This window comes from Botryllus schlosseri, chromosome 7 (assembly GCF_051294905.1).
Source record: "Botryllus schlosseri isolate E-star chromosome 7, Bs_hap1, whole genome shotgun sequence".
In the NCBI taxonomy this organism is placed as follows: domain Eukaryota; kingdom Metazoa; phylum Chordata; class Ascidiacea; order Stolidobranchia; family Styelidae; genus Botryllus; species Botryllus schlosseri.
Window position 1 is genome coordinate 14,006,847 of NC_137242.1, and position 25,232 is coordinate 14,032,078.

The 25,232-nt window shown below is 40.7% G+C and overlaps 3 protein-coding genes across 6 annotated transcripts in view; 2 read left to right on the forward strand and 1 right to left on the reverse strand.

Moving 5' to 3' along the window:
- LOC145443718 (uncharacterized) overlaps positions 1–25,232 on the forward strand; it is a 441,881-nt gene that overhangs the window by 76,582 nt on the left and 340,067 nt on the right. The gene's annotated exons all lie outside the window — the stretch shown is intronic.
- LOC145443712 (uncharacterized) lies at positions 1,303–8,634 on the forward strand. 2 transcript variants are annotated; one of them, XM_080321661.1, is made up of 5 exons: positions 1,303–1,494; positions 1,563–1,720; positions 2,686–2,817; positions 5,255–5,422; positions 6,117–7,467. In XM_080321661.1, exons 1-5 carry the CDS (start codon positions 1,460–1,462, stop codon positions 6,917–6,919), a joined length of 1,296 nt encoding a protein of 431 aa, XP_080177787.1. In that variant the 5' UTR covers positions 1,303–1,459; the 3' UTR covers positions 6,920–7,467. The 2 variants fall into 2 exon arrangements, with proteins under 2 accessions (XP_080177787.1, XP_080177788.1); XM_080321662.1 differs by lacking the exon at positions 6,117–7,467 and adding an exon at positions 8,163–8,634 and having other exon boundaries at positions 1,304–1,494.
- LOC145443709 (bile acid-sensitive ion channel-like) lies at positions 8,537–24,997 on the reverse strand. 3 transcript variants are annotated; one of them, XM_080321657.1, is made up of 10 exons: positions 24,625–24,989; positions 24,395–24,556; positions 23,154–23,388; positions 22,585–22,704; positions 22,374–22,523; positions 19,824–19,924; positions 18,506–18,618; positions 18,262–18,423; positions 11,519–11,686; positions 8,537–11,068 (listed from the first exon to the last, which is right to left on the reverse strand). In XM_080321657.1, the coding sequence occupies exons 1-10, from the start codon at positions 24,729–24,731 to the stop codon at positions 10,854–10,856; spliced, it is 1,533 nt and encodes a 510-aa protein (XP_080177783.1). In that variant the 5' UTR covers positions 24,732–24,989; the 3' UTR covers positions 8,537–10,853. The 3 variants fall into 3 exon arrangements, with proteins under 3 accessions (XP_080177783.1, XP_080177785.1, XP_080177784.1); XM_080321659.1 differs by lacking the exon at positions 11,519–11,686 and having other exon boundaries at positions 24,625–24,997; XM_080321658.1 differs by lacking the exon at positions 18,262–18,423.

Consider the following 25,232-nt stretch of genomic DNA (forward strand, 5'->3'; position numbering starts at 1 on the left):
GAATCTAGCTTAATGTAACGGACGTTGTCGAGATATTTATACCTGGGAATCGATACCGAATGTGGCAACGTTGTGATGCACACACACGACCTGTTCATATGCATAACATGCCTGCATTGCATATATTGCATTCTCGGTAATGTCCATTTCGATGGTGTCCATTCTCGGTAATGTCCATTCTCGGTATTGTCCATTCTTGGTATTGTCCATTCTCGGTATTCGTATTGTCCTTCACGGTAATAGCATTCTCGGTAATAGCATTCTCGGTATTGACCGGACACCATATCAAACGCATCCCATCATCATCATCATCATCATTGGTTTATTAGCAATTTTATCAGTTCAATACACCACAAAAAATGCGATACAATGAAAAGACAGGAAGATGTCGAAGCGACAAGGAGTAGTCTATGGAATCTGACACCCACCTTGGCCTAGGCGATGTAAAGAGGAGGCATGAACACTGAATGAAAGTAAAGAAGATAGTATAGAAAAAGAATGCGACAAGAAATAGGGCGGCATGTCATGGGAAGCGAGATCGATAGGTCAGTCGTGGTCCGGTAGTCTTGAGGATGGACTGTATTTATTTAGTAGTAATTGCTTGTATTTCGACTTGAATGTGGACATGCCCGTCGACTGTCGGATGGCCGGCGGGATACTGTTCCACACATCAGGTCCGGCATATTTTATAGAGCGATGATCTTTTCGGTCGATCATATGATATTTGGACGACGTGGACGCGCGTGTGTTGTACTTGTGCGCTTTTGATTCAGAGGTAAAGAAGTCATTGAAATATTCGGGGCAACGACCGCAGTGAAACTGATACATAAACTTGGCGATTTCTAGTTTCCGCATATCTTCTATGTTTAGGACGCCGAATCTCTTCAGCAGCGGATCCGGATCGAGGAGATTCAGAGTCGTTCGAGCAAATCGAGCACCGGTAAAGCGTGCTGATTATTGATTATATGTTGTTGCTCTCCAGCAGATCGACTAATTATCTTAAATTGGTAAGGGCGTTTTCCTCGAAAATGCGTTGGGTTGAGCGGACAGATTCTATCTGATTCGCTTACCGTCTCGTCAGATAGCCAACTTCTGGTAACAAGCAGTCGGTTGCGTGAACTGTTCGGCTACTGATAGTGATTGCATTTAAAAGGCTATATACCAGTGCCAGCATACATAATCGACGAGAAGCTCAATTAGAAGTGGGCTACAAGTCGGCTTCTCAAGATTCGAGATTTGTTCATCATATTCTTCATTATTGCGTCATTATTGAATAATGGGTCAGTTATTGAGATTAAAATGTCAAGTGCTAGTCATTAGCCCAGTTCTAAAAGGCCGACGGTATGGATATAAACGGGCGATCCATACTTATTTCTGTTCAGTTCTAGCAGTGTCAGTTTCGAATTAGAGTATTTATTTCCGGCAAGTACGGTCGTCAACCTTATAATCCTTATCCGTTATGGGCGAATTTTTCAAAGACAAGCCCTCATCCAGGTATGTTGAACTTGTGAAAATTTCGCTATTTGGTGAATTTTGGTGATAATTTGACTGCTGTTTCTTAGAGTATTGCGACCCCCAGGTGGTGGTTCGAGTAACATCTTCGGAGGATCTGATCAAACGAATGGAACGAGCAAACATGCAGCGACAAAACCAACCTTCCAGAGCTCGGTCTTCAGCACGGAGCCTGAGCCAGTTAAAGTGAAACCAACTAACCGACCAAGTAAGAATTACTAATCAGTAGCTTCACTACAGTTGGTTTATGGGTAATAGTCCAGTATAGTGTACCATGAATTGCGAGTAGTAGTGGGAGGGCCATTTCAATATAATTAGGTACGGTGGAAATTCCACCAATGAATAAGTTGATGTGGCCAGAAGGCCTCTGCTAAATTCCACCAATAAATTAGTTGTTCCGACCAGAATGCTGATCTTTTTATATTCTCACTCCGTTATCTTGTTCTGCATGCTGAGAAAACTTCGGTGACGAGAAAACATCCGTGATTCTACCAAGCCTGAATGTCCCTTGAATGACTTAGTGTAGCATGCTTATCTGCCTTCCATGGGTACCAAACCTTGTAGCCTATGCTGTGTCATGTGGCCGATATTGTGCGAGTTTTTCGTTGAAGATATTTGGAACCCTAATCTCTGCCCGATATCGTGTCAGTCTTTTTTACTAAAACCGAGCAAAAACTATCCTGGACGGCTATGTCCCCACTATTTTGAAATTGTGGTAGTTGAAGGTATGCATTTGATTACGATTGGATTGATCATTTCATTTCCCTAACAAATTTTATCAAATCAAAAATGGACATATTGGAATGGAATGAAATTTTACCAGCTGTAAAAGATTGAACTTTATACACCACAATTTACATGGTTAACAAAGTCATTCAAAAGAGCACCGTAGTTGATAACATCCATCATATCTTTTCCAACTTCTGAAAATGATTTTGCTACTGTACTTGTATATGTTTCATGTATTGTTCTGCCAAAAGTAGGTACATTTATCTTCTCGGCATACTTTTTGTGTGCATTATCACTATCTGCAGCTAATGCACCAGAAAAACTGCAGCTGGCTCCTACCGAAAGTAGAATGTGATTTCTGTCCATGCTCAGATGTAACTCGTTAAATTCATTCATGCCAATACCACTAAATGGCATTCTTGCTATATTTGTAATATTTTGCAGGTGTAACTTCTAGCAGCATATTCGACACAGAACCCGAGGATAATGGGCAAAACTCGCCAAGGAAAGCAGTCAGCAAAACGCATCAGTCGTCCGTTTTTCAGGATTCTGAGCCACTCAGCAACACCAAGCCAGGTAACCAAGACATAGACCAATCCAGTATCATGTTTTTAGTTGTTGTTGGAATTTCTATGTTACACCTCGATACATGATATTAGAGCTAGCTAGAATTATTTAATAGTCATGAATGTGGTTGTGACTGTGAAAGTGACTGTACTCTACACTTGACGCAGAATATTTTGTCAAACTGAACAGTACGAAATGATGCCAACTGCATTCCTGTGTGTGTCTGTGGAGTGGAGGGGTGCATCATTTTGGTGAAACCTTCATCAAAATCGATGCTATTGTAAGTGTTCGTAGATAACCGCCAGCCGCTGTGTTTCCATCACGCTATCAAAAACTGAGATTGAAGAATTATATGTGCTGAAATTTTGCATTGAATCTAATATAGAGTCACCATGCGTCCTCTTTCAAGAGGATTTGTCCTCCTTTTTCGCAAAATTTGAAGTGTCCTCGGAGTCGCGAATTTGTCCTCTTTTTTTCAGAAAAAGTATTAAAATGCCATGAAAAAGTCAACTTCTAGGCATAATTGGAAAGTAGAATTGTAAAAAAGTGAGTAATACGAGCGTCGATCCAAATGACAATTTTTTTTATAACACCACAAAAGTGTCATAAAGCTGGTTTCTCTGTAGTTGAGACAAAGTGATGACCTCTTTTAGTCAACACAGGAAGTTTTGCAAGAAAATTTTTCAAATTCACCAGTTCACTTCACCAGTACTAGATCTCTTAGAATTTTTGAATAATGTGCTCTTTTTCGGACCTCAAAGTATGGTAACCCCCTAATCTTATAGGATTAATATAGGAGGTAATTGAACCTTGTCCCCTGATGAGAAGCTGATCATTTGGGTAGCTGAATAGCTGGGCATATGTTAGTTTTTGTGAACAAGTCACTCTTGATAATACTCTTTAATGCTCTTAAGCCCATCAGTATGTTATTGCTGTTTAGTGCAACAGGATTTCGTCATTCTACCCCTGAAATCGAACCAAAAATTTGATCCAGATCAACTCCCAAGCTCCATGCACAATTCAGAATGTTGATCCATCTTACATGGCATTTCAATTTCCTTGCGCCATACTTGACTATTGTAGGCGTATGTGAGAATATGAATGTAGGTGGTTTCTTCTGTCGTGCTGACAATACAGGCCTACATGAGTGTATGAATGTAGTGTAGGATAGCTGATAGGTTGTCTTGTCTTGTTGGGATATCATCATTGCATTTGCCTGAAGGGCATTAAAAATTCTTCGTCTGAATTTTATTTGCTCATCCTTGTTTGGACAGTACTGATGGGATTTGTCGACCTCCCAACTTCATTCACTGACTCTGTATTCATTCACCTGTGTTTGCACAGGTTCATGTATGCTCCATAATACTGGTTCATGATGCATGTTCCTAGTCTCGTTACCTAATTGTAGTGCTCGAGAGTATTCTTGTTGATTTGGCCCATTGCGATGCCATTAGTTTCTCAGCTTCCGTTTAGTTGTGAAATGAAACTTGCCCGATTTGAGCAATCATTAGTATAGTAAGGTCAACACACTTGACATAAATAAGGCATTCATGAAGTAAACAAATTGCTGGCACCGTACTTCATTACTGTTCCTCGGTGTAAGGCAAAATGCACGTTCAACTCTATCCAAAATTAACTATTAATTTACAATACAGTCCTAATCCCGTTATTTCCAGATATTGTATACAGGGAGTATTATTTGTGGTGTTGAAATTAGGGTTCTGGTGGTCCTACAGTGAACCGCACTTGCTCGCCTATGCCGCATGCTATAGTCGATTCCTCTCCATGTTCAACTTCAGAAGTCCTATAAACTGAATGTAGCGTATGTCACTGATAGATAAAACTTGGAAGCTGGTCTAATTGGGATGCCGGACTGCCGGGGCCAGTGTACCTACCACGACTTGTCTTTGTATGCCACTCAGTTTCTCCTTTAACTGGAGGTGGTCATAGTCGGTGTTACTAGTCAATTACAAGTAGAAGTAAGAGTACAAGTAATGCCACGACTTCCTACGCAATCACAAGCAGAAGTGACAACAGTAGAGTAGTATCAATAAGTCGATTTTTCAAGGTGTCGCTTATTATGACTACTTGAAAAAATGCAAGATGTATCTTTTGCGGCTACAACAAAATGCAGCTACCGTGATACAGGAGTATTTCAGGCAGATTCTACTGCCGTTTCTCTCGATGGTTATGAAAACACAATACTAATTTTTACTTTTTTTACTGCAAAATAAAAAATGAAATGTTGATATTTTCCGAGAAGTCCTGTTTGACTCAGTTATGGAAGTATCAAACATAACCTGAGCAAGTAATGCAAGTAGACTATATAAATTGAGTAGCCTACTTCAAAAAGCAGAAGTACTTTGTTACTGACCAGCGAGTGCGACCACCTTGTTTCAACCTGACTCAAAAATCACTGAATCCTGTTTTATGCTTTGCAATACAGAAATACCCATCAGTAATATTCCGATGTTTACTCAACACGGGCCGGTGGAGGTTAGAAGGCCCAATAGACGTCCGATAACGGCGCCGTCTTTGATATCGTCGTGTTTTTCATCGGAGTCCTCAATCGACGTGAGGAACCCAGTTGGGCAGAGGAGGAAAGTCAATGCAGGTGTGGAAAGTATGGTGGTGGTGGTAGCGACAGCTATGTACGCAGGTTGATCAGTCTGCCAGGTCTGCATGCCTTGTCGTGTCCTATTGATTGTGTTTCAATCAATGCTTGAAATGATTTCAGAGCAGTCCGCTGTAATTACGTGGAGCATGATTGAAATGATTAGCGTGGAATGTGTAGAGCGGGCCACTGGTAATTAGTCAGGAAAGTGAACATATTTGCAGCCTGTCTTCAATTCGATTAGTCAGAAATAAGGAGAACCGAAACTGCTTGCTCGTATTTCGATATTATGATGCGCTCTGTCAATTAGCAAAAGCCAATTTCACTATATGTCTCGCTCATCATGTTAGTTTTATGGAGTTCAGAGTAGGTTGTGCGTGGCTTTGATTCGGAACTCGGTAATTGATTACTGTAATTAGTGATCCAATAATCCTTGGCTCAACGACGCCAATTAGATCGTGCCAATAATGCCATGTGCCACCGTGGTGATCGCTTGGAATTAAAACTTGTTGTTTTACCCTGTTTTTGTTTTCAGGGGCTACTGCTGTAAATCTCGTGAATCACTCGTTGAATTTTCAATTTTGAGTAGTCTATTGATCTGATGCCTTGTTTCGAGCGCGTTATTTTGAGGATGATGACGATAGAGCGAATTTTATCCTTTCTCGGTGCTGAGGTATTCGTTATTTTTCCGCAGGTTACAGGCCAGCCAACGCAAATTTCAGGTCAACAGTATTCAACGCACCCGAGAACGACCCGCTGTTGGGCAGGAAGCATTTCGCAGAACAGTGCGCGATAGGTCAAACGGTGTCGTTCACCGGTTGTCCAATCGCGGAAGGCGACAGCGCGGCAGAGTCGGTGGCCGATTGTAGATCAAGGCAGTCGCAACGTAGCGTTTGCAGTAAAACGTACCTGTCGGTCGCATTCACTCAGCCAGAGGAAGGGTTTGAGAGTAAAGTGTATTCGTCGAACGGAGCGGTGCTGAATTTTTCTAAAAAAGTCTCTGGTACCAACAACGAGTCCACCGTATTCGGCGAGGATTGCAGCGGTGCTGCTACGCCTGACGCGGAAGCCGCGCCGCTGTCCGAGCCTGTAGTAAACGACAACATGAGGTCTACAGTGTTTAGCCAGGATGAGAGCTTTGAATCAGACGATCCCGTGGTGACTAACACCATGCGGTCCACAGTATTTAACCAGGATGAGGATTTGAAGTCGAACGCAGATCTTTGGAGCGCGGGAGGCGTGCCGAGGCGGCGTTGTGAGAAAAGAGGCAGTGTTGAGGCGCAGAAGTCGACAGTGTTTGACGAGTTCGACCCCTCTTCTTTGCCACTCTATTCGTCGGGATTTAGCATGACGCCGCGGCGCGCGAAAAATTGTGCTGCTCGAAGCGGCAGCAGCCTTTCTAACGTCTTTACGCATTGTAGTTCTTCTTGGCCCGAACTCACGGTACAGGCTGACGAGATTAAACACCCGCCTGTCCCGCCGGTTGATCAGAGTTGATCGCGTTTGGCAATTGTGAACCGTGTTTAATTTGTCTTCCGATCATCGCAATCTAATACATTAATTCAACTTGGCTGCTGCGATTTTATCTAATTTCGTTTTGATTTTACATGAAATGTATGGTATTAAACGACTCTACGAGACAAATAAGCTGGTTCCTTTTCTGTGGTTGTACTGACCTTAGTCTATTATCTAATCGTAACTTGTGTCATTGGAAGTGCGAATATTTCCCATGTCCTTTCAAAAAGTAATTTGAGTAGAATACTATTTTCACTTTCATGGCACGTTCCTTTCCGCTATACCCGTTTCGCCGCATTGTATTTCAAGTATAGGCCTACACACATGCTATCAAATATCAGCAAATATCGAAAAGGCAAACCAATTCTGACTGTATTGCAACGGTGATCCGCAAGATATTTGACCCTTGCAGAGATGATAACCGTTTGATCAGTTCATGCTCATTGATAATATGACAGGGTTGTAATGACTGCCTCGACCGACATTTCATTGTGATTTTGAAGAGTAATAAAGTAACCAAGCTATTGAGATTCCGACATTAGTACTGGTACTTCAAAATGCGACCAGAAACTGCTCAAATTGAGGAATATTAGTATATTATAAATGTGAACCATTCGATATCACCGAACGGAGTCGTAAAAAGTGTATTTAACAAGACTTTAACTGGAAACTTAGCCGTCAACACGATGACTTGGACTCAGACTCGAGTCATAATACTATGACTCGGGACTCGGTGGTGAATTGAAAATGACTAGAGTCAAAACTATAAAAGTGAGATTGACTTGAGACTGGGAACCTTGGTGACTTGGTTACAACCCTCTAATATGATGCCATCCGCATTATACATCAATGATACCGTATAGCGCAATCAATTCGAGTCGATTGTCACTCGACCGGAATAACGTGCCTCGTTAAGCGATTTAGCTGACTATTTATGACCGAACTAGCGTTATCACTGGCGTGTAGAGTACAGTGTACACTCTCGTCACGGTCGCGATTAGGACCGGCCGAACAACAACCCAGATATGAAAGCGGGCAAGTTGGTATTGGATCAATTGTCTACCCTACAGCATTTCATAGTATGTAGTATATGTTGGTGGCTCGACAATGGTTTTGTTACGAACCCGAAATTTTTTTGTTCATGCACCAGGTAAGTAGGCTTATGTTCCTTCAACTATTTTTGCTATCGGTATCATATTGCTGATTCTTCTACATCAAATTCTAGACTCGTCCCAGACGCGTTACGATCCGATAACCGGTCTGGTGGTCGGTCGACCGACTTCCTCGACATCGGAGGCTAGTGCTACATCCGATAAAAAAGCTCCCGTTAGCAATGGTGCTGCTAAAGCGTCTCAGGAAGCAGTGATCAAGACGGATGATAAGAATGATCCGCATCTCGGACCAGTAAAGAACGATTCTGGAATCCGATGCGCTCAGCCTCCTGGTGGAAAGTCTTCCTTGTCATTTTTCTAAACATGGCATGGTGCTTCGGATTTCGCTCATGACATGATCACGCCTTCTCTAGTAATTGCTATCTACCTTGCTGCTTAATACGCCTAGTGTTCTATTCTTGCTGTGTACTGAGGTTTTTTTGTTATGTATGAGCGTTGCCGTTCGAGTTTGAATCTACTCTTCGATCTTCAAATTATGGTACTCTTCACGACGCTACTCGAATATAAAGCTTGGTGCTCTCAAAATGTTTGTTGCTACGCGCTGGGTTTCCACAGTATTTGCAGTGTTTCTACGATATAATATGCGCAGACGCGTGCTGAAGATGTGATGTAGGGCAGGCCCGTCAGCCGATCTGAAGAATGGTTTGTTGACGTGTGCGTGGTACACATGTGGAGGTTGGTAGAAAGCTATTTCGGTATTTGTAATTTCAGACTTCGTAGTCCTAAAAGAAGCTTGAATTGTTCTGCTCCAGGGGAGCGTCCCGAACCGAAAGTGACCAAATTACTGCACGAATAGGCTTGTTCACTCGAGCAAGATATTCCTGACTTGAAGGTTCATTGTCACTAGGTTTCTTGACTTTAATATGGGTACCTAACAGAAAGTATAAACAAGAATAAATATTTCGTCCGACTGCGTTTCCGATTTGAGAGAGCGATATATCGCTGATGTCGACTGATCGCTGCATTATTTTTCGGGGTGTGCAAGGTGCGGTAATACAACGCGACGGAATTTCTTACAGGTTTGGTCAGATTGCATGCAAAGTAAGGTCAGTCCGCGCACAAATCCTAATTTCAAATCTAACTTATTTATAATGAAATCGAATGATTCCTCTACTCCAAGTCGTTTCCACACGTTCCTATCGTTTCATTGTATCGCATTTGTTGTGTTTTGAAATGATGAAATTCTTAGTACACTGATTTGATGCTAAAATCCAAATTATTTTTTTTTTAATATGAATGAGATTTTATATCCAACTGTAGATCTCTAGATCCTAAATCTTGATATGTTTCAACGCAAACAGTTCCTGATCTGATCTGTTCGTGATCTGTACTTCAAAACAGACTATTTTCTAATTAAAATTTATTTTTCTCCTATTTTATGTTGAAATTACCAATTTTCATATCAGCATTGAAATTCCTTATCTAGATCCTAATTCTACAGACGTTTCAATATGAGCATATCCGACGTGCATAATAAGGACAATTGATGCAAATATGGTCAGACGCTACATGCAGAATAAGGACAGTAGGCTATACATGCATGCAAAGTAAGGTTAGTCGCCACATGATGAATAAGAATAGTAGGTTAGGCTACATTCAGAAAAAGGTTGTTCGCCAACTGATTTTATTTTGCACGACGGACCGCTTATTTTACATGCAATCACACCAAACTCTCGGAATTTCGGCACCGGCCATCTCCACGTAGTACTGTGCCGAGATTATTAGCGGAAAAAATCTTCGCTCAAAATACATGGTTGGCTGAAATCTTCAGTATTGATGGCACCGAAAATTCATTTAGCAATATGGACCCGCCCGAAACTAACTCGCAAAAACTCCAGGATAACCGTGTCGCTACTAAGATGTAGGCCTATATTGTATAATTTGTAAATAAAAGTACCTTGGATTTTCGAAGGTGACAGCTCTATTGGTAAATCTGATCGTGTGAACTGACTAAGGATCAGAAATTGATATGTATAAGTACCCACATTATTGACAAATTTCATTCATATTAACATTATTTACGCATGCCAAGAGTTCACACTAATTTTTCAAAACATTTTTGTAGAATATTTCTCGGACAATCACGTAACATTCTGGTTGTAGATAACAAAATAATTCGCATCCGTCACAGCAGTGTGTATAGGGTTATATCGCTGCCTTTCGCATGCTATCCGACAGACATCGAACAATTCCATGTCCACATTCAGGTCGAAATACAAACAATTTCTACTGAATAGATATTAGTTAATCCTATAGTTTACCGGACCACGACCTGACTTATCGATCTCGCCTTCCGACACATGCCACATTTTTGTCACCTGTCCTTTTATATTATCTTATTTTACTTTTAACCCAGTGTGCATGCCTCCTTTGTTCATCGCCTAGTCCAAGTGGGTGTCCGATTTCGAACACTACTCCAAGTCCTTTCGACACTTTTTTTGACTCTTTCATTGGGTCGCAGTCTTGTGGTGTATTGAAATGATGAAAATAGTAGCAATAAATTGAATTGAATTCGTCACTAAGGTCGCTGTTGACTGCAATTTGAGTTTGCTCTGATTGCGGATTCAAAACATTAAAGATATTCGCATTAAATTACAAGCTATTTACAGATCAGATGAAATCTTGTTTTCGCGCAATATGGCTATCGTGCGGAGATGGAGATAGACATTTGGCGCGGCGTTTGCTTTCGACAGGAATGAGTTGGTTGCTGAAGCATGCCAGCAGCATATGTGATTATTAGTGCATCATGCGTTGGAGTCAAGCGACAGGTTAGGATTGATCGTTCTCGAATTTCCGTAATACGAGGGCAAGGTTGTGGCATTGTAATATTTCAATTCATCATCGGTTGTGTCGTTTTTCTTTAAATGTAATGCACCCAGCTGGCAGAAAAATTGAATAAATTCCCCGAGTGTGACAATACTGATTCCGAGCCAAAGTCCGAGTAAGCCGCCAAAATCGCCTGAAATGCAATGAAATATATGATAAACGTACCAATACAAATAGACTTGTCAATGAAGCCGGACCGACGTATTCCAGTTTTAGGCGTATGCTGTTTTCGGTGGAAGTCACGGTAGGCCTATTCATAGTCAAGTAGGATTACAGGAAGTGCTGTAGTAACCTACTACTCAAGAACCACCGGAAGCAACGGTTACCAAGGAAAGCCAAAACTACTTTCGAGAGCTGTATACTTTACATGCGGTATTACGAATGAGGCCTGAAAACTTCACCTAAATTGGCCTACTTAATATATTGTTGCAGTTACCCTAAGTAACACGTGAAAAACGAAACGCATAAAATGTTAACTCCCTTCAATTTGAAAAGTAGGCCTACAGGCGAATTCGATTGTAGCGAACATGCCTCTGACGCATACAGACAGAATTTCGATCTTGCTTAAGGCTACAACACTCACTGGCTAGGCTGATTTCCGTGACTTTTTTTGATTGCGTTATCTTAGTAAAAGACAAAGACGAAAAGTACACGTCCAGCAGCAAGTGGTTATCTCTGTACTTTGCCAGTTTCGCTCGATATGGATCTATTGCAGTCAAGTTCAGCTCCTCACCAGTGGTAATGTGACTGTCTAAAGAACAAAAATTATATATTGGGCCTGTCTACCGTAGGCTATAACAATTCATCGAATACAGCCTATGACAGGGGTTCACCATTTAGGGATCCGTGAACTGGTTTAGGGGGGTCCGTGGAAGGGCAATGTTCTTTTTGGACACTTCCCCCTTCGATGATGATGAAAAATTTCATGCCCCTGTTATTCCAATGTTGGGATGACTCGAGTCACTTTTTTCGAATGACTTGACTTGACCCGAGTCACTTTTTCGAATTATTTGACTTGACTCGTGTCACTTTGCGAAAATGACTTGATTTGACTTGATTTGGCCTTCCAGAAATGTGGATTGACTCGTGACTTGAGGCAAAATTTACGAGTCAATTTCAAGTCATCAAGTAATCGGTGTCAACTAAATCGCTGTATCTTGCATATGTTCGGATAGTAGGCTAGCCTACTCGATGCGCTGGTGTGACCAGTGAGGGCGACCAATTTATTTGATTCTGCGATTTTACATTTTACTGATCCTTCATTGCTGTATCACAAATAAATTGACTGTAAACAAAGTGATCGGAGCTTACAACGTACGTTGCCGTGAACTGGTAGGAATGTAATATAATAGCAAAGTAGCCTATCCTTCTATCTCGTCTGTTCTATAGACTGGTCAGTGGTCATTGGTGCTTGATGCTCACCTTAACCAAACCTCTTGTGTGATTTCAAATGAATTCTTGTATAATTTTATGTTTATATTACTCGTCAATCATTGGCGCATGCTTACATTGTATCTCATGGATATGTAGTTGGGTAGTGTATCGTATCGATTCGTTTCAACTTTATGCGGTTTCTTATCATATATTCTCTATTTTGGCGGATAATTATAGACATGGGGTATACAGTAGTTACTTACGTAGTTTAGAATTTCTACGCGATGCGTCAGCTATACAATGCCTTTTTGCATGTTAAACTCTGTATTCGTTCCTCGATATAAAACAAATGGCAACGCAATCTCTATCTCGATCAGCTAGCAAAATGCAATGACTTGAATATTGACTTTAATTTTGACTTTAATTTTGACTTTACTAGACTCGAATTGACTCGAGCCACCTTCAAAGATCGATTGACTTGAATTGACTCGAGTCAAAATGTTCTATGACTCCGGATGACTTGTGACTCGAAGGTAGTGGTGACTTGATCCCAACACTGCCATATTCTAGCAGGAATGTTTGCAATCCCAACGCATAGTTTGATGGCATGGAAGGTTATTATAACTGTTGAGAGACTTCTCAAATATGAAATTTGGGCTATACACAAAGCGATTATTCTCTACTGGTGGCAATTGTTCGGCAAGAGAATAATTCAGTGGCTGCTTCGATTTTGTAAGCCACTTCGATTTAAACCCTTTGTTTCTAGATTCAAAAGGCATTTTATAGCCTACACATCACATGACATGAGAAATATCTTATTTTGCTATAACTTTGTGCCTGTCACTCTGCACGGGTGCTTGGCAGACAGACCATAACAGCATCAGCTAACAGCTATACTCTCAACTCAGAGACATCTTCTGGTCGGTAAAAGCAAAGGTCCAGTATCAGTCAAAATGTAGCATTGATGTATGGGTGGCACGACACAATGATGACATTTAAATTGTAATCTAATTGGAAACACCTTTGAAACCTGCAAGTTTCAGCGCGAATTAAATTAATTCCGATGACGGGGTCCGCGATCCAAAATGTTTAAGAATCCCTATAGCATATGATGATGGAATGGAATCGAGGTCATATCAAACAAACATACATGCTCATGTCCCCCTTTTCGCGTGACTTGACTTGACTCGAGTCACATTGCAAAAATGACTTGACTTGACTCGGCACTTCAAAACATGGTTTGACTAGTGACACGGAGCAAAATTTACGTGTCAATTTCAAGTCTTCAAGTAAACGGTGTCGATTAATCACCGTATATTTTGTATGTTCGGATTGTTCACGATACGCCAGCGCCACTTGTGAGAGCAAACAGCTATTCACTGATTGTACGTTTCACCGATCCTCCATTGTTACATCACAAATAAATTGACCACTAACGAAATTATCACATCTTACGCTGTCGTAGCAGTAGTAGATTAATCCAGGGTTGTAATGACTCGAGTCATGACTCGACTCGAGTCCTACTCGAGTCACGATTTTTTGATGACTCGACTTGACTCGAGTTATTTATTCAAAATACGGAAATGACTCGACTCGACTCGAGTCATTCTGTGTATTGACTCGACTTGGACTCGAGTCATTGCGCATGACTCGAACCAAGTCATTGACTCGAGACTCATACGGCCAAGACCGACATTTCATTGTAATTCCGAAGCCAACACACTATTGGGATTTGGCATGTTGGTACTGGTACTTGAAAATGCGACCATAAACTGCTAAAAGTGAGGAAAATTGGTATATTATAAATGCGAACCATTCGATATCACCAAACAGAGTTATAAAAAGTGGATTTACCAAGACTTCAACTGGAAACGGAGCAGTCAACACAATGACTTGGACTCGGACTCGAGTCATAATTCCATGACTCGGACTCGGCACTCTGCTCGCTGACTTGGACTCGGACTTGACTCGATGGTGAATTGAAATGACTCGACTTGACTCGAGTCAAAACTATAAAAGTGAGATTGACTTGTGACTCGGAGCCTTGTGACTTGGTTACAACCCTGGATTAATCCAACAGCAACGTATCTCCGTTTACTAGACGGCTCTGTGCTTATATTGCACAGCGCTCACCTTTACCAACCCTCTTGTATGATTTAAATCGAACGAATAGGACGTATGGTTTATACGTTTATATTCTCGCGGATGGGTAGACGGTTAGTGTATTGTACGAATCAATTTGTTTCACCTTCTCGAGGTTTCGTATTCGATCCTCTATTTTGGCTGATAATAACAGAATGTAGCCTAGCTGCTGCTAGGCATTTATTTTATTAACAGTTCTACTTGTGGGTGAGCGATACAATGCATTTTTGCATGCATATTTAACTTGATATTCGTTATTTGATTCAAGATTAATGACCAATTAATCTGTCTTTACACAGCTAGTAAAATGTTATGCATTTGAATGATCAGTGATCATGATCACTCATACTTCGAAAATTCGATTTGACTTGAATTGTGACTTGACTCGTGACTTGACTTGACTTGACTTGACTCGAGTCACCTCCAAAAAACGAGTGACTTGACTTGACTCGAGTCAAAATGTGCAATGACTCGAGATGACTCATGACTCGAAGGTAATGAGTTGATCCCAACACAGGATTGTAGAAATGTAGAATTTTGACTAATGTGATCATTGCGACGCCATCTTGTCTGTGACCTTACAATAGGGTTACCATATTTTGGAAATCTGAAAAGAGGATACTTTTTCAGACTTGCAAAACCGGTGGAAAATCCGTATTGTAACCCTACCTCACAATATTATTGTGCTATCTATCAGTGTTGGGATGACTCGAGTCATGACTTGACTCGAGTCACCTTTTTCGTATGACTTGACTTGACTCGAGTCAGTTTGCCAAAATGACTTGACTTGACTTGACTCGGCGCTTCAGAAATGTGGATTGACTCGTGACTCGAAGCAAAATTTACGAGTCAATTTCAAGTCATTAAGTAAACAGTGTCGATTAAATCATCTTATCTTATGTACGTTCGCGGGTTGTTCGCGATGCGCCGGTGTCACTTGTGAGAGGAATCAGTCATTCAATGATTGTAAGTTTCACTGATACTCCATTGTTACATCACTGATAAATTTGCCGCAAATGAAACCATCACAGCTTACGTTTTCGTAGTAGTAGTAGATTGATCTAATAGCAACGTATCTTTGTTTCTTTATAGACTGCTCAGTGCTTACATTACGCAGTGCTAACCTTAATCAACCATCTTGTATGATTTAAATCGAACGAATGTAGTTTATGCGTTTATATTCTCACGGATGTGTAGATAGGCAGTGTAGGGTTACCATATTTTTGTAATCCAAATTCCGGACGCTCTTGAGCGCCCACTAGCGGATTTCAAAATGAGGTGGGTCAATATGACGTCACACCAGCAAAGCTTTGTCTATCGACTAGAGGTGATAACGATCCGGTTCAGGAGTATGTGGTTGTGTGTTGTAAGTTGTAACCAGGGCTGAAGCCACATTTTTCAGCCACCTACCGCCCAAATAAACACTGATCTTGAGCCCAACGTAGGGTAATCGATGCAACTTCTGGGGGCTTGCTATATGCATCTGGTTTCTATATGCATCTGGTCGTTAAATGATTTCAATGAATTATGTCAATAATATTGATTCTTCCATATATTATTATATAATTTGATCCTCTCTCCGCCTACGTGATCAGAGTTAGCGGTAGAGCTGGTCGAGGATGATGACTTCGAAAATACAAGGAGCGTAATTGTGCATCGTTAGGTCATGACCAAACGACATAAACCGACTCTATGAATATACGGTTATCTTGTAATTGCGATAACAACGAGACTTTATTTCTGCAACTGAATGTTATTTTTATTTATTTTCGAACGCAGTTTGCGAGGGCAGTAGTCCCCATATTAAAACCAATAAAACCAACTAAATCGATAATATGAATTAGTGAATTGGCATTTCAAAAGGACGGGATTTCTAGTTATAAATGAGAAACTCTCTGGCTACGCACCTGGGATTGTTATGCCGACAACGTTCTGGTAAATATCAGGTCAGGGCCTACGGTCTACGTAGGCCCCGATCAGTCAGTCGAATTTGATCGTAAATGGTGCGCTTTTAATTATCCAAGTGTTATTGCAGTAAGAGCAATATGGGCGCATGCCGCGACCTTATCAATAGAAATACATATCCAAAAGGTTTGAAATTCGATCCGCGATATGGTTGCGCTCGATAGAGTCCGCCCAGCAATGAAGTTTATTGGGACAGAGAAGGTTCCCGTTCAAACTAATCGAATAAATTCAGAATTTGCGCCACCGAGAATCTCGTGTTGCATCAATTTTGACAACGTAATTCAACTCCGTGCACTGCACAATGCACAGTATTAATAACAAATCAAACACGTACAAGTGACACCGAGGGAATACGAGTGTATCAAGCAGACAAGTAGCCTACAGATCATAGCAAACGAGAAAGCGCGCATCTAATCAGTAATTCCTCAACTTGCGTACAGCACAATCGGGTACCAAGTCTGACATCGCGACAATTGTTTGCTCATTATAACGACGTACTGAATATGCGCATGTGCACTTTGCGCAGGAATGACTTTCAACTCGCCATCATACACAAACACACTGTCCTATTTCGCGATCCAAGCCTCCAATTACAGAAACTATCACGTAATTAACTCAAGAATTATTTTGCAAACGATTATGGGCGCAAATACAATTTAATTAAGAATAAGGGGAACGTGAATTCGCTCGTCTGGTCGAGGGAGAAGATGGTGTTTCTCAGCCTAAGCGTGTCGAAATCGACATCGTAAACGAGATTGCTTCGATTGTCTGATTACTAATCGCGGATTACAATTTATCGGGGCGTTTTAAGCACTATAGTTCGTCGTCGCCAACGAAGCTGCGTATTCAATTATTCGCGCCCGTATCGGGTAATGGTAAATAATTGGCATTTACGCGCTATCATGGGCTCGCTAATTGACAGCGCTGATGATTTGAAATCGCAGACGGCCTATTGTATGGGGTGGCTGCGCCACCCCGCCACTCCGTAACTCGGCGCCTATGAACGTGATAATAAATCGCGCGCAGCGCGAAGAAAAACTTCATGTGGCATAAATGTGTCCAAAAATATTATTTCTGTAGATTTAGGTAAAAATTATGAGCTTACTTCAAAATTCCGGACATTTAGGCATATTTTAGAAATTCCTCCCGGACGCAGTTTTAACAGTGAAATTCCGGACATGTCCGGGAAATTCCGGACGTATGGCAACCCTAAGGTAGTGTATTGTGCCACATCAATTTGTTCAACTTCTCGAGGCTTCGTATTCTAACCTCCATATTGACTGATAATAACAGATTTTAGCAGTAGCTATACAGTTACTCGCGTATTTTATTAGCATACAATACATTTTTGCACTTTATTTTCGTTACTTCATTCAAGATAAATGGCCAATTAATCCGTCCTTCACCCAGTCAGTAAAATATAATGACTTCGAAATAATACTTCGAAAATTCAATTTGACTTGAATCGTGACTTGACTCGTGACTTGACTTGACTTGACTTGACTCGACTTGACTCGAGTCACCACCAAAAAACGAGTGACTTGACTTGACTCGAGTCACCTTTGAAAATCGCATGACTTGACTTGACTCGAGTCAAAATGTGCAATTAGTCGATATGACTCGTGACTCGAAGGTAGTGACTTGGTCCCAACATTGCTATCTATTTCTCACGTTTCGTCTACGGTTTTTTTTCTGCCGAAATGTTTCAATATAGCATGACTCTGTGGAATTTTTCGGTCCAGCCGATTTTTGGACTCGGAATTTCAAATTTCTTGCCGAAGCATTCGCAATTGTTCACGACATATCTGCGAAGTACGCAGTTATACGTAACAAAGCCTCAGTTACCGATGTCATCGGTCACCGTTTCTCCTCGCTCTTCGTCCGCTGCTAATATCTCGCCAATTTGTACAGCCGGGTAAGTGGCGTACGACAGATTGTGACGGTACTTCACAGAAGAACATGCCTGGTCGCAACTGCAGTTATGTGGCGTTAAATTGAGCGATTCCGCTGGAAATAGTATGTCGTGTTATTTTGTCATAGCCTAGGCATACCGTAATTCTACAAGGCGGCTCTATATGCTGTTGATCACCTTCTGCTGACCCGGAACAAGCTAGTATCTGCCATACATCGCATTCGGAAATTCCTTGAACAACATCAGCCCAGTACGGCTTGCAACCGCACTTGTCAACGATATAGTCGATTCTGTGTGAAATGTACATGATATAATTTAATTTAATGTTGACCTCATTTTCTCAAATTTTAAGGTAGTTTGTATTCTGAGAATTACGTGGACTTTTGATTGTATGGAAATGAAGAGACATGGGTTTTACAGTCATCTAGGTATGTCCATTGTCCATTGTCCATTTACCACCACGAGTACTATACAAAGCATTATTGGATTAATTGGGTAGTTTCAGTCGAATTGGCATACCATGCATGCTCCAGAATCAAGCGTAAATACCATGGTGTCCAATAACTCTCCTGTGATCGGTAAAGACTTTATTCATAATTTTTGGTCAAATGAGAGGGGTGGCCAACCTTAATCTTGCTATTCACTGCCCCATCTCGATGAGGCTACTTATATAGCCTGCGGCTGCATTTCAGGGTGTATAGTCGTAATCCACTAACTATGGACGCCAAATATAAATGTTAAACTGTCCAGTGTCCACGTCCATTTCCGATGAGTTCCGGACTCAGCTATTTATTCATTTTGACTTACTATACGCACCGCGAAATCGCGATTAGTCATGTTATGAATAGAACCACTGGGTTTAGCTTTCTGGCGACAATTTTTTTCAAATTTATGAATTAATTTCGTCGTTAATATTAATAGTTGCACATGACATATTGCTATCAAATATTTATACTTTCTCATGTGATCAGATTCACCGGTAGAGTTGATGGAGGGGGTGTATGCAAAAATTTAGTTATAAATGATGATGTATCTTCGGTTGGGCCAATTGTTATTGGTCACTTTGTTGCATGCTATTATTTCCTGGTTTCCGTCAGGATTGTCGGTATAGTGGAAAGATATTGGAATCGCTCAAACGAACTAGAAACAAATTTATTTCGTGAGACGTAAACGATTCCAAAAACTTTCTCTATGGCGCGCATCATTTTCCTCTACGTTTTGCATCTGTATAGTGCAGGGCTCGGTTTTCAAAGAGCAATACTACATTATAATCGAAAAATCCAGTCACATTGAAGAAAATTTCAAGATTATTTAAAACATCTCAAAATCCTGGTGTCAATTGCGTAATTCACTTTGCATGTTGACGGCCGCCAACACATAGGCCACTAATTGAATCATATGTCGACGGCCGAAGGTTGGCCACCCCTAATCTAAAATCACGAGTTCCTCGATCGAATAGAAGTCCGAAAGCGAAGGTGTCGGATAAATTTTATACCTGCATTCTGTCATGCATTCTTCAAAGCTGTACTTTGGATGATATTTCATTTCTTTCGGATTGGGATTACATATTCCCCACGGCTTATGCATCAAATTTCTCTACAAAATTCAAGCAGGATTGATAGACAAAATTGCTGTTATTTTAAGATTATTGAAGATTTCGGTTAAAGACATAGTCTTCTTTGATTCCACTGGAAACGGGTTAGAGAGCATCTGATAATAATATAGCCATATACGCAATAGGCCTGCGCTTGTCAAAAATATAGCAAAGAGTGAAATAATTCTCAGACCAAACGAAGGAGTAACGGTACAAATATAAGGGTGTCCGGTCAATACGGAGACAACCATTACCGAGAATGACACCATCGAGAATAGATATTACTGAGAATGGACACCACCGAGAATGCGTGGTCATTACCGATAATGGACAATGCAAAGAATCTAACGTATCAAGACTAACAATGTCCTGAAATCTAAATCTGAGAATACCTTATACCACGGCGTCGTGACTCGTGATGCACATTTTGTACCTCCAAGAAGCTCTTCAAATATGCGCATGCATACCATGTGTGCAATGCATGATAGGCATGACTCATATGCCGCTGGACAGAAATGTGGTAATCTAACCCACTTACAGTCCTTGGCTATTTCCTGCAGTGGCGCACCAGACCGATGCATGCATACATGATACATCTATGCAATTCAATTCAATTTGATGTCCGATCTTTCTTTCAAATTATCTTCGTCCATTCCCGTAATCAACATGCAAGCAACGAAAGGAATTGCACGAAGTCATTGCGCAACGTTTAAATTTGAAAATTCACACCTTTTCCACTCCCACCCCATACCGACATGTGAGACGTGTAATTGACTTGTTGTTTTGGGTTTCATGTCATTTTTACAGGCTACTTCGAAACGAAACCTTACGCTTTTGCTGGCCAATGCACAGACTCTTCTAAATACTTTAACGCGACCAAGCTGTTTCGTTCAGGCTACTCAAAACGAACGGAATTGATGTTTTCGGTTCCCAATATTTGATTCCCGGATTTGTTTGTTTTGGGGTATTCATGGTGTTTGTCGATTACTATGGTCATCTACACCAGGCCGATATTCTATTTATTTTCCGTAACTGCCGACTTATAGAACAGCCCACCTCTAGGCTTTTGTAAGACACCGCTGACGCGTATGAGAAGGCGAGGAGGAGCCTAGGTAAACCCCCAACACTTGGATATCGGAATTCGGAAGTCGACCTCCGTCGGACTCGAAGGTCTCGAACCCGCACCCATTGGTGCTGCAGCCGCGGAGATTACCGGATTCAAACCTTTTGATCGCTAGCGGGTCGAACCAGTCAAATGATTCCAAAATGTTACCTCCAAATTTGTAGCTTTGTTATTCACCTGAGTTTTGTAATATGAATTCAATACATTACATTACGGATTATAGGGCCTCTATTTTAGCAGCACCTTTTCTCGAAAACAACGGAGTTGGCAAAACACTATGATTGGCCGATTGAATACAGTTTTAACCAGCCAATATAGCGGCTATGCAACGACGATATAAATGGGGATATCTGTATGCTCATTGATCCCTTTATTTTAGTTTTAATGCGACGTTACCCCTGCCACTTGCGTTGTGATCAAGTCAAAAAATTAAACTGTAAATGCGGCCGTCGTAATTTTGTTCATCATTTTTAAATCCCCATTTTAATTTCTCTGTAGTGTTTGAGTCAGAAGTTTGACAGCAGGATGACCACAGATATTTAAATTATACTCCTTTTGTATGTAATATATTCTCCATGAAACTCATATACCGGGGATTTGCATTGGGGTTTTCGCCTCTGATAATAACTATGTTTGATCCATTTAAATTTTTGTCAAAAATATGCCGGATAATATAAGTATTTTTCCATTTACAAATATGGAATTTATTTTTAATGCTGACCAGCAAATCCGAGTTGGCCTATATTAGGGTTACCATATTTTGAAAATCTGAAAAGAGGACACTTTTTCGTAATTTACAAACTTGCAAAACCGGAGAGGAATTCTCAAAATATGGTAAATTTTCCCCACATTTTGGTCGGTTGACTAAAAAAAGGTCAACTTTCCCGCTTGGTGACCAAAATACAGTATTTTCCTTCACACTGTCGGGTGCTTGACTACAAAAAAGGTCAACTTTTCACTCGGCTCCCGAAATACCGGTGCTGATTTACGGCATGTCAGTTGAATTTTGCTATAGATATGACCAAAATTCTCAAAAAAGACGACAGTAGGGCGTCCTCCGAGGACACTTTCAAAAAATTCAAAAAAGAGGACAATTCCTCTTAAAAGAGGACGTATGGTAACCCTAGCCTATATATATAAGCCACGATAACTGAAAATTCGAAAATGCCAAATGTAAGCTCGAGATGATTTGATATTCTTTATGTGAAAACCATTTCGGATTTTTCAAACATTGTAGATACATTTCGGACCCGATTTCCATTATCTTCCAATCCTGTTTTCTAGAGTCAAAACACGTGCTCGCTGCTCAGCGCTGTAATATTATATACCTCCTCTTTGACGATTGACAAATGCCCAGCAAACCCCGACGGGATTCCAATGCCAAATTCTTCTACCATTGGAGGCTCGTCGTGCTCGTGGACGTGGACTTTCAGACCTGCCTCAGGTCGACCATAGTCCGGGTGCTCCGAATAATAGTCCTGAATGGGGAATGGTGCAATCCTAACTCAATTCACTATAATTCCTATCGTTCGTCCGTACTTGCATGATGTTGAAGGCTAGCAAGAGCCCGTGGCCGCTACCTGGAACGCTTTGTACAATCTCTTCGTCTGTTGTGAAGGTGAAACATCTTCCCATAGTTGTGATAAAGGTTTTAAAATTCTGAAATGGAACAATACGGACCGATATTGCCCTTCGTCAATTGGTGGATTCAAAATACGTGTCAATTTATATAGTATATAGTTTTACACAGCACACACCATAACATACGTTAATGTACGTGTTAAATATGTTGTCACATTGGTCTGTGCTATACCTATAGGTAGCCTACATTTCAAATATCAGTCAAACTTTGGATTTCTACTTGATTAACCAGAAATTGTAACTTTGTACCCATATTTAGATATGCGACTTGTTCAATTCCTCCGTTAGTCTTTGAACTAGGATATATTTTTAAGCTATTGAGTTTTCGTGCTAATGTTTCATCACAACGCATGTAGGCTATTATAGGATTGACTGGGATATCGACATTATATATCCACAATAACGATTTGAAGCACGAGTGATAGTAAATCACTTAAAACCCCAATTTAAATGATCAACGCACTGACCTTGAAACTGCAGGGTTTTTGATGAAACGTACACGAAGTAATTGTTTTTTCGTTCAAAGGCCACCCTTTATCTTCTACTTCTTTACTGAGCAGCGGAATGTGGGTGGCGTCTTGGTAGTATTTTTGAATGAGTTTCTCCCATTCCGCGTCTTTACTGACATCTCTCAGCGGAGATGTCAGCCGTATTAGCCCGTCCACCGCAGCAAGTTCGCTGTGGTCAGTGATGTTAAAGAATCTGAAATTAAACAATCGCATCGACTGTTTGTGATACATATAGTATATGGTATAGTTGAGTGGCATTTGACACTGAATTATCATGCAGCCCGATTGTGCTTGATTAAAGAATTATATGGAACATATTCAACAAAGCACTTCCAACTCCAGTTGTGTTTTGTGAAGAACTGTGGCTCGAATGACTAACAGCGAGTTCAAACGGCCCTCAGAGCTAGTTCATATCCATGATCACAAAGCACAAAAACCTGACTCGAACCTTCATCAGACCACTCTTGTAATAAGTAATAAGTATGGTTGCAGGCAGGCTTGTACAAACTTCTATCGATTTTCAAAATTATAAACTATAACTAGGACTACTTTCTTATCAGAGGTCGCAGCTGAGAGCTAGAATTAGCACTATATACTCGCTTCTCAAACGTAGCAATAAAAACCGGAACTATAACCATCTTTTTACGGTCGGCGGTCATCATCATCAAAACATCCCTTCCGTACCAATGATCAATATCTAGTGCTATAACTGTTGAACCGATGACGATTTCGAGGGTTCCAACCATTCCATATATATATATATCGAGTGCAAATCGTCTGTAGGCTCATGCTACATATTTTTCGAAGTATTTACACAATGATAGCAAAATTATACAACTTTTGAAAAATAAACACAAATTTGTTCTTTTTAAAATGGCATTCTTTTAAAACACTGTTTAAAACATGTTTGAAACAAAGTGTTCTAAACACCATTTGTTAAGCAAACACTAGTGATCATTGATCAAATGTAGGAATATTTGAAATGATTTTGAATATAATATAGGAATAGAGTGAATACATACAGAGTTAGACTATATAGTTCATATAATGGTTTGTGAAACAGGGTCTAAGCCCGTTGTTTTGGTCGATATCTCTGTACGTCACGATTAGTTTCGAGCAAGCCTTTCCAGGCTCGCAGGCCTCACAATTCCACACATAATCTACAATATACATGCCTTATAGACCACCACACGTCATACCTGTTGTAATTGCAAATGGAAACTGCAGGGAAGTCGATGTACGACTCGAATTCCTCGTGTAATTGTGTATCAGAAGCGAATTCTGTGTATTCTTGAATTCGAATGACCAGCTGCAAGCACATCCCAGTGAATAAAATTGCCAGTCCAACGGCCCACATCGCCCTGAAATGATTGGTCAAGTGCTCAGTAATAATCGTTGACCGTTTGGAATCGCAATTGCAGATTTGTACCGAGCCCACAAAGGCCTTCCCTTTTCTGTAACTTGATCCAAGCCGTGACATGTCGTTCTAGTTGCGAATGCAGACACAAATTTGGTCGTCTTCTTGCTACCCGACATTATTTACTGAATCAATCATCGGAAACTGACAAGAGTTTGTAGACGTACAAATGACATTGAAAGATTTGCCGTCTTGAATACAATTAACCCAGAGTAAATAATAATATTACTACTATATTAAATAAATTTTCTCTGATAAGTCAATTATGACGCAATCTGCACGTGGATAACTCTTTAGCCCGTGCCATGCATTTTACCAATACTCAGTTACTCACACGAGTCCAAATGATCCATTTTCACTACTTTCTCGAATATATATATATTATATATATATATATCATAGGCTAAAGCTCTGTGTAGTCAACTGCCAATAACATTGAACTGTCGAATATTCCTTCATTTGACAATAGGGAAGCTGAAATGATTTATTGAACCATGTCCAGCAGCTGCGGGCGTTCTATGTTTACAATCAGAAACTGTTATGAGCAAGGTAGCCTATTTAACAACCAAACATGCAGTTATGGCATAGAACACGACAAACGCTGTCCCCGATGTGAAGCC

Bases quoted from the DNA above. Each gene is read 5' to 3' on its own strand.
- LOC145443709 (XM_080321657.1), bottom strand. From the start codon at position 24,731: ATGTCGGGTAGCAAGAAGACGACCAAATTTGTGTCTGCATTCGCAACT. The intron at 22,524-22,584 runs GTACGGACGAAC...TTCCCCATTCAG, and splicing joins TAGCCTTCAACATCATGCAA to GACTATTATTCGGAGCACCC. The intron at 18,619-19,823 runs GTATAAAATTTA...CATTTCACACAG, and splicing joins GAATGCATGACAGAATGCAG to AATCGACTATATCGTTGACA.
- LOC145443712 (XM_080321661.1), top strand. From the start codon at position 1,460: ATGGGCGAATTTTTCAAAGACAAGCCCTCATCCAG. The intron at 1,495-1,562 runs GTATGTTGAACT...GCTGTTTCTTAG, and splicing joins AAAGACAAGCCCTCATCCAG to AGTATTGCGACCCCCAGGTG. The intron at 2,818-5,254 runs GTAACCAAGACA...TTTGCAATACAG, and splicing joins ACTCAGCAACACCAAGCCAG to AAATACCCATCAGTAATATT.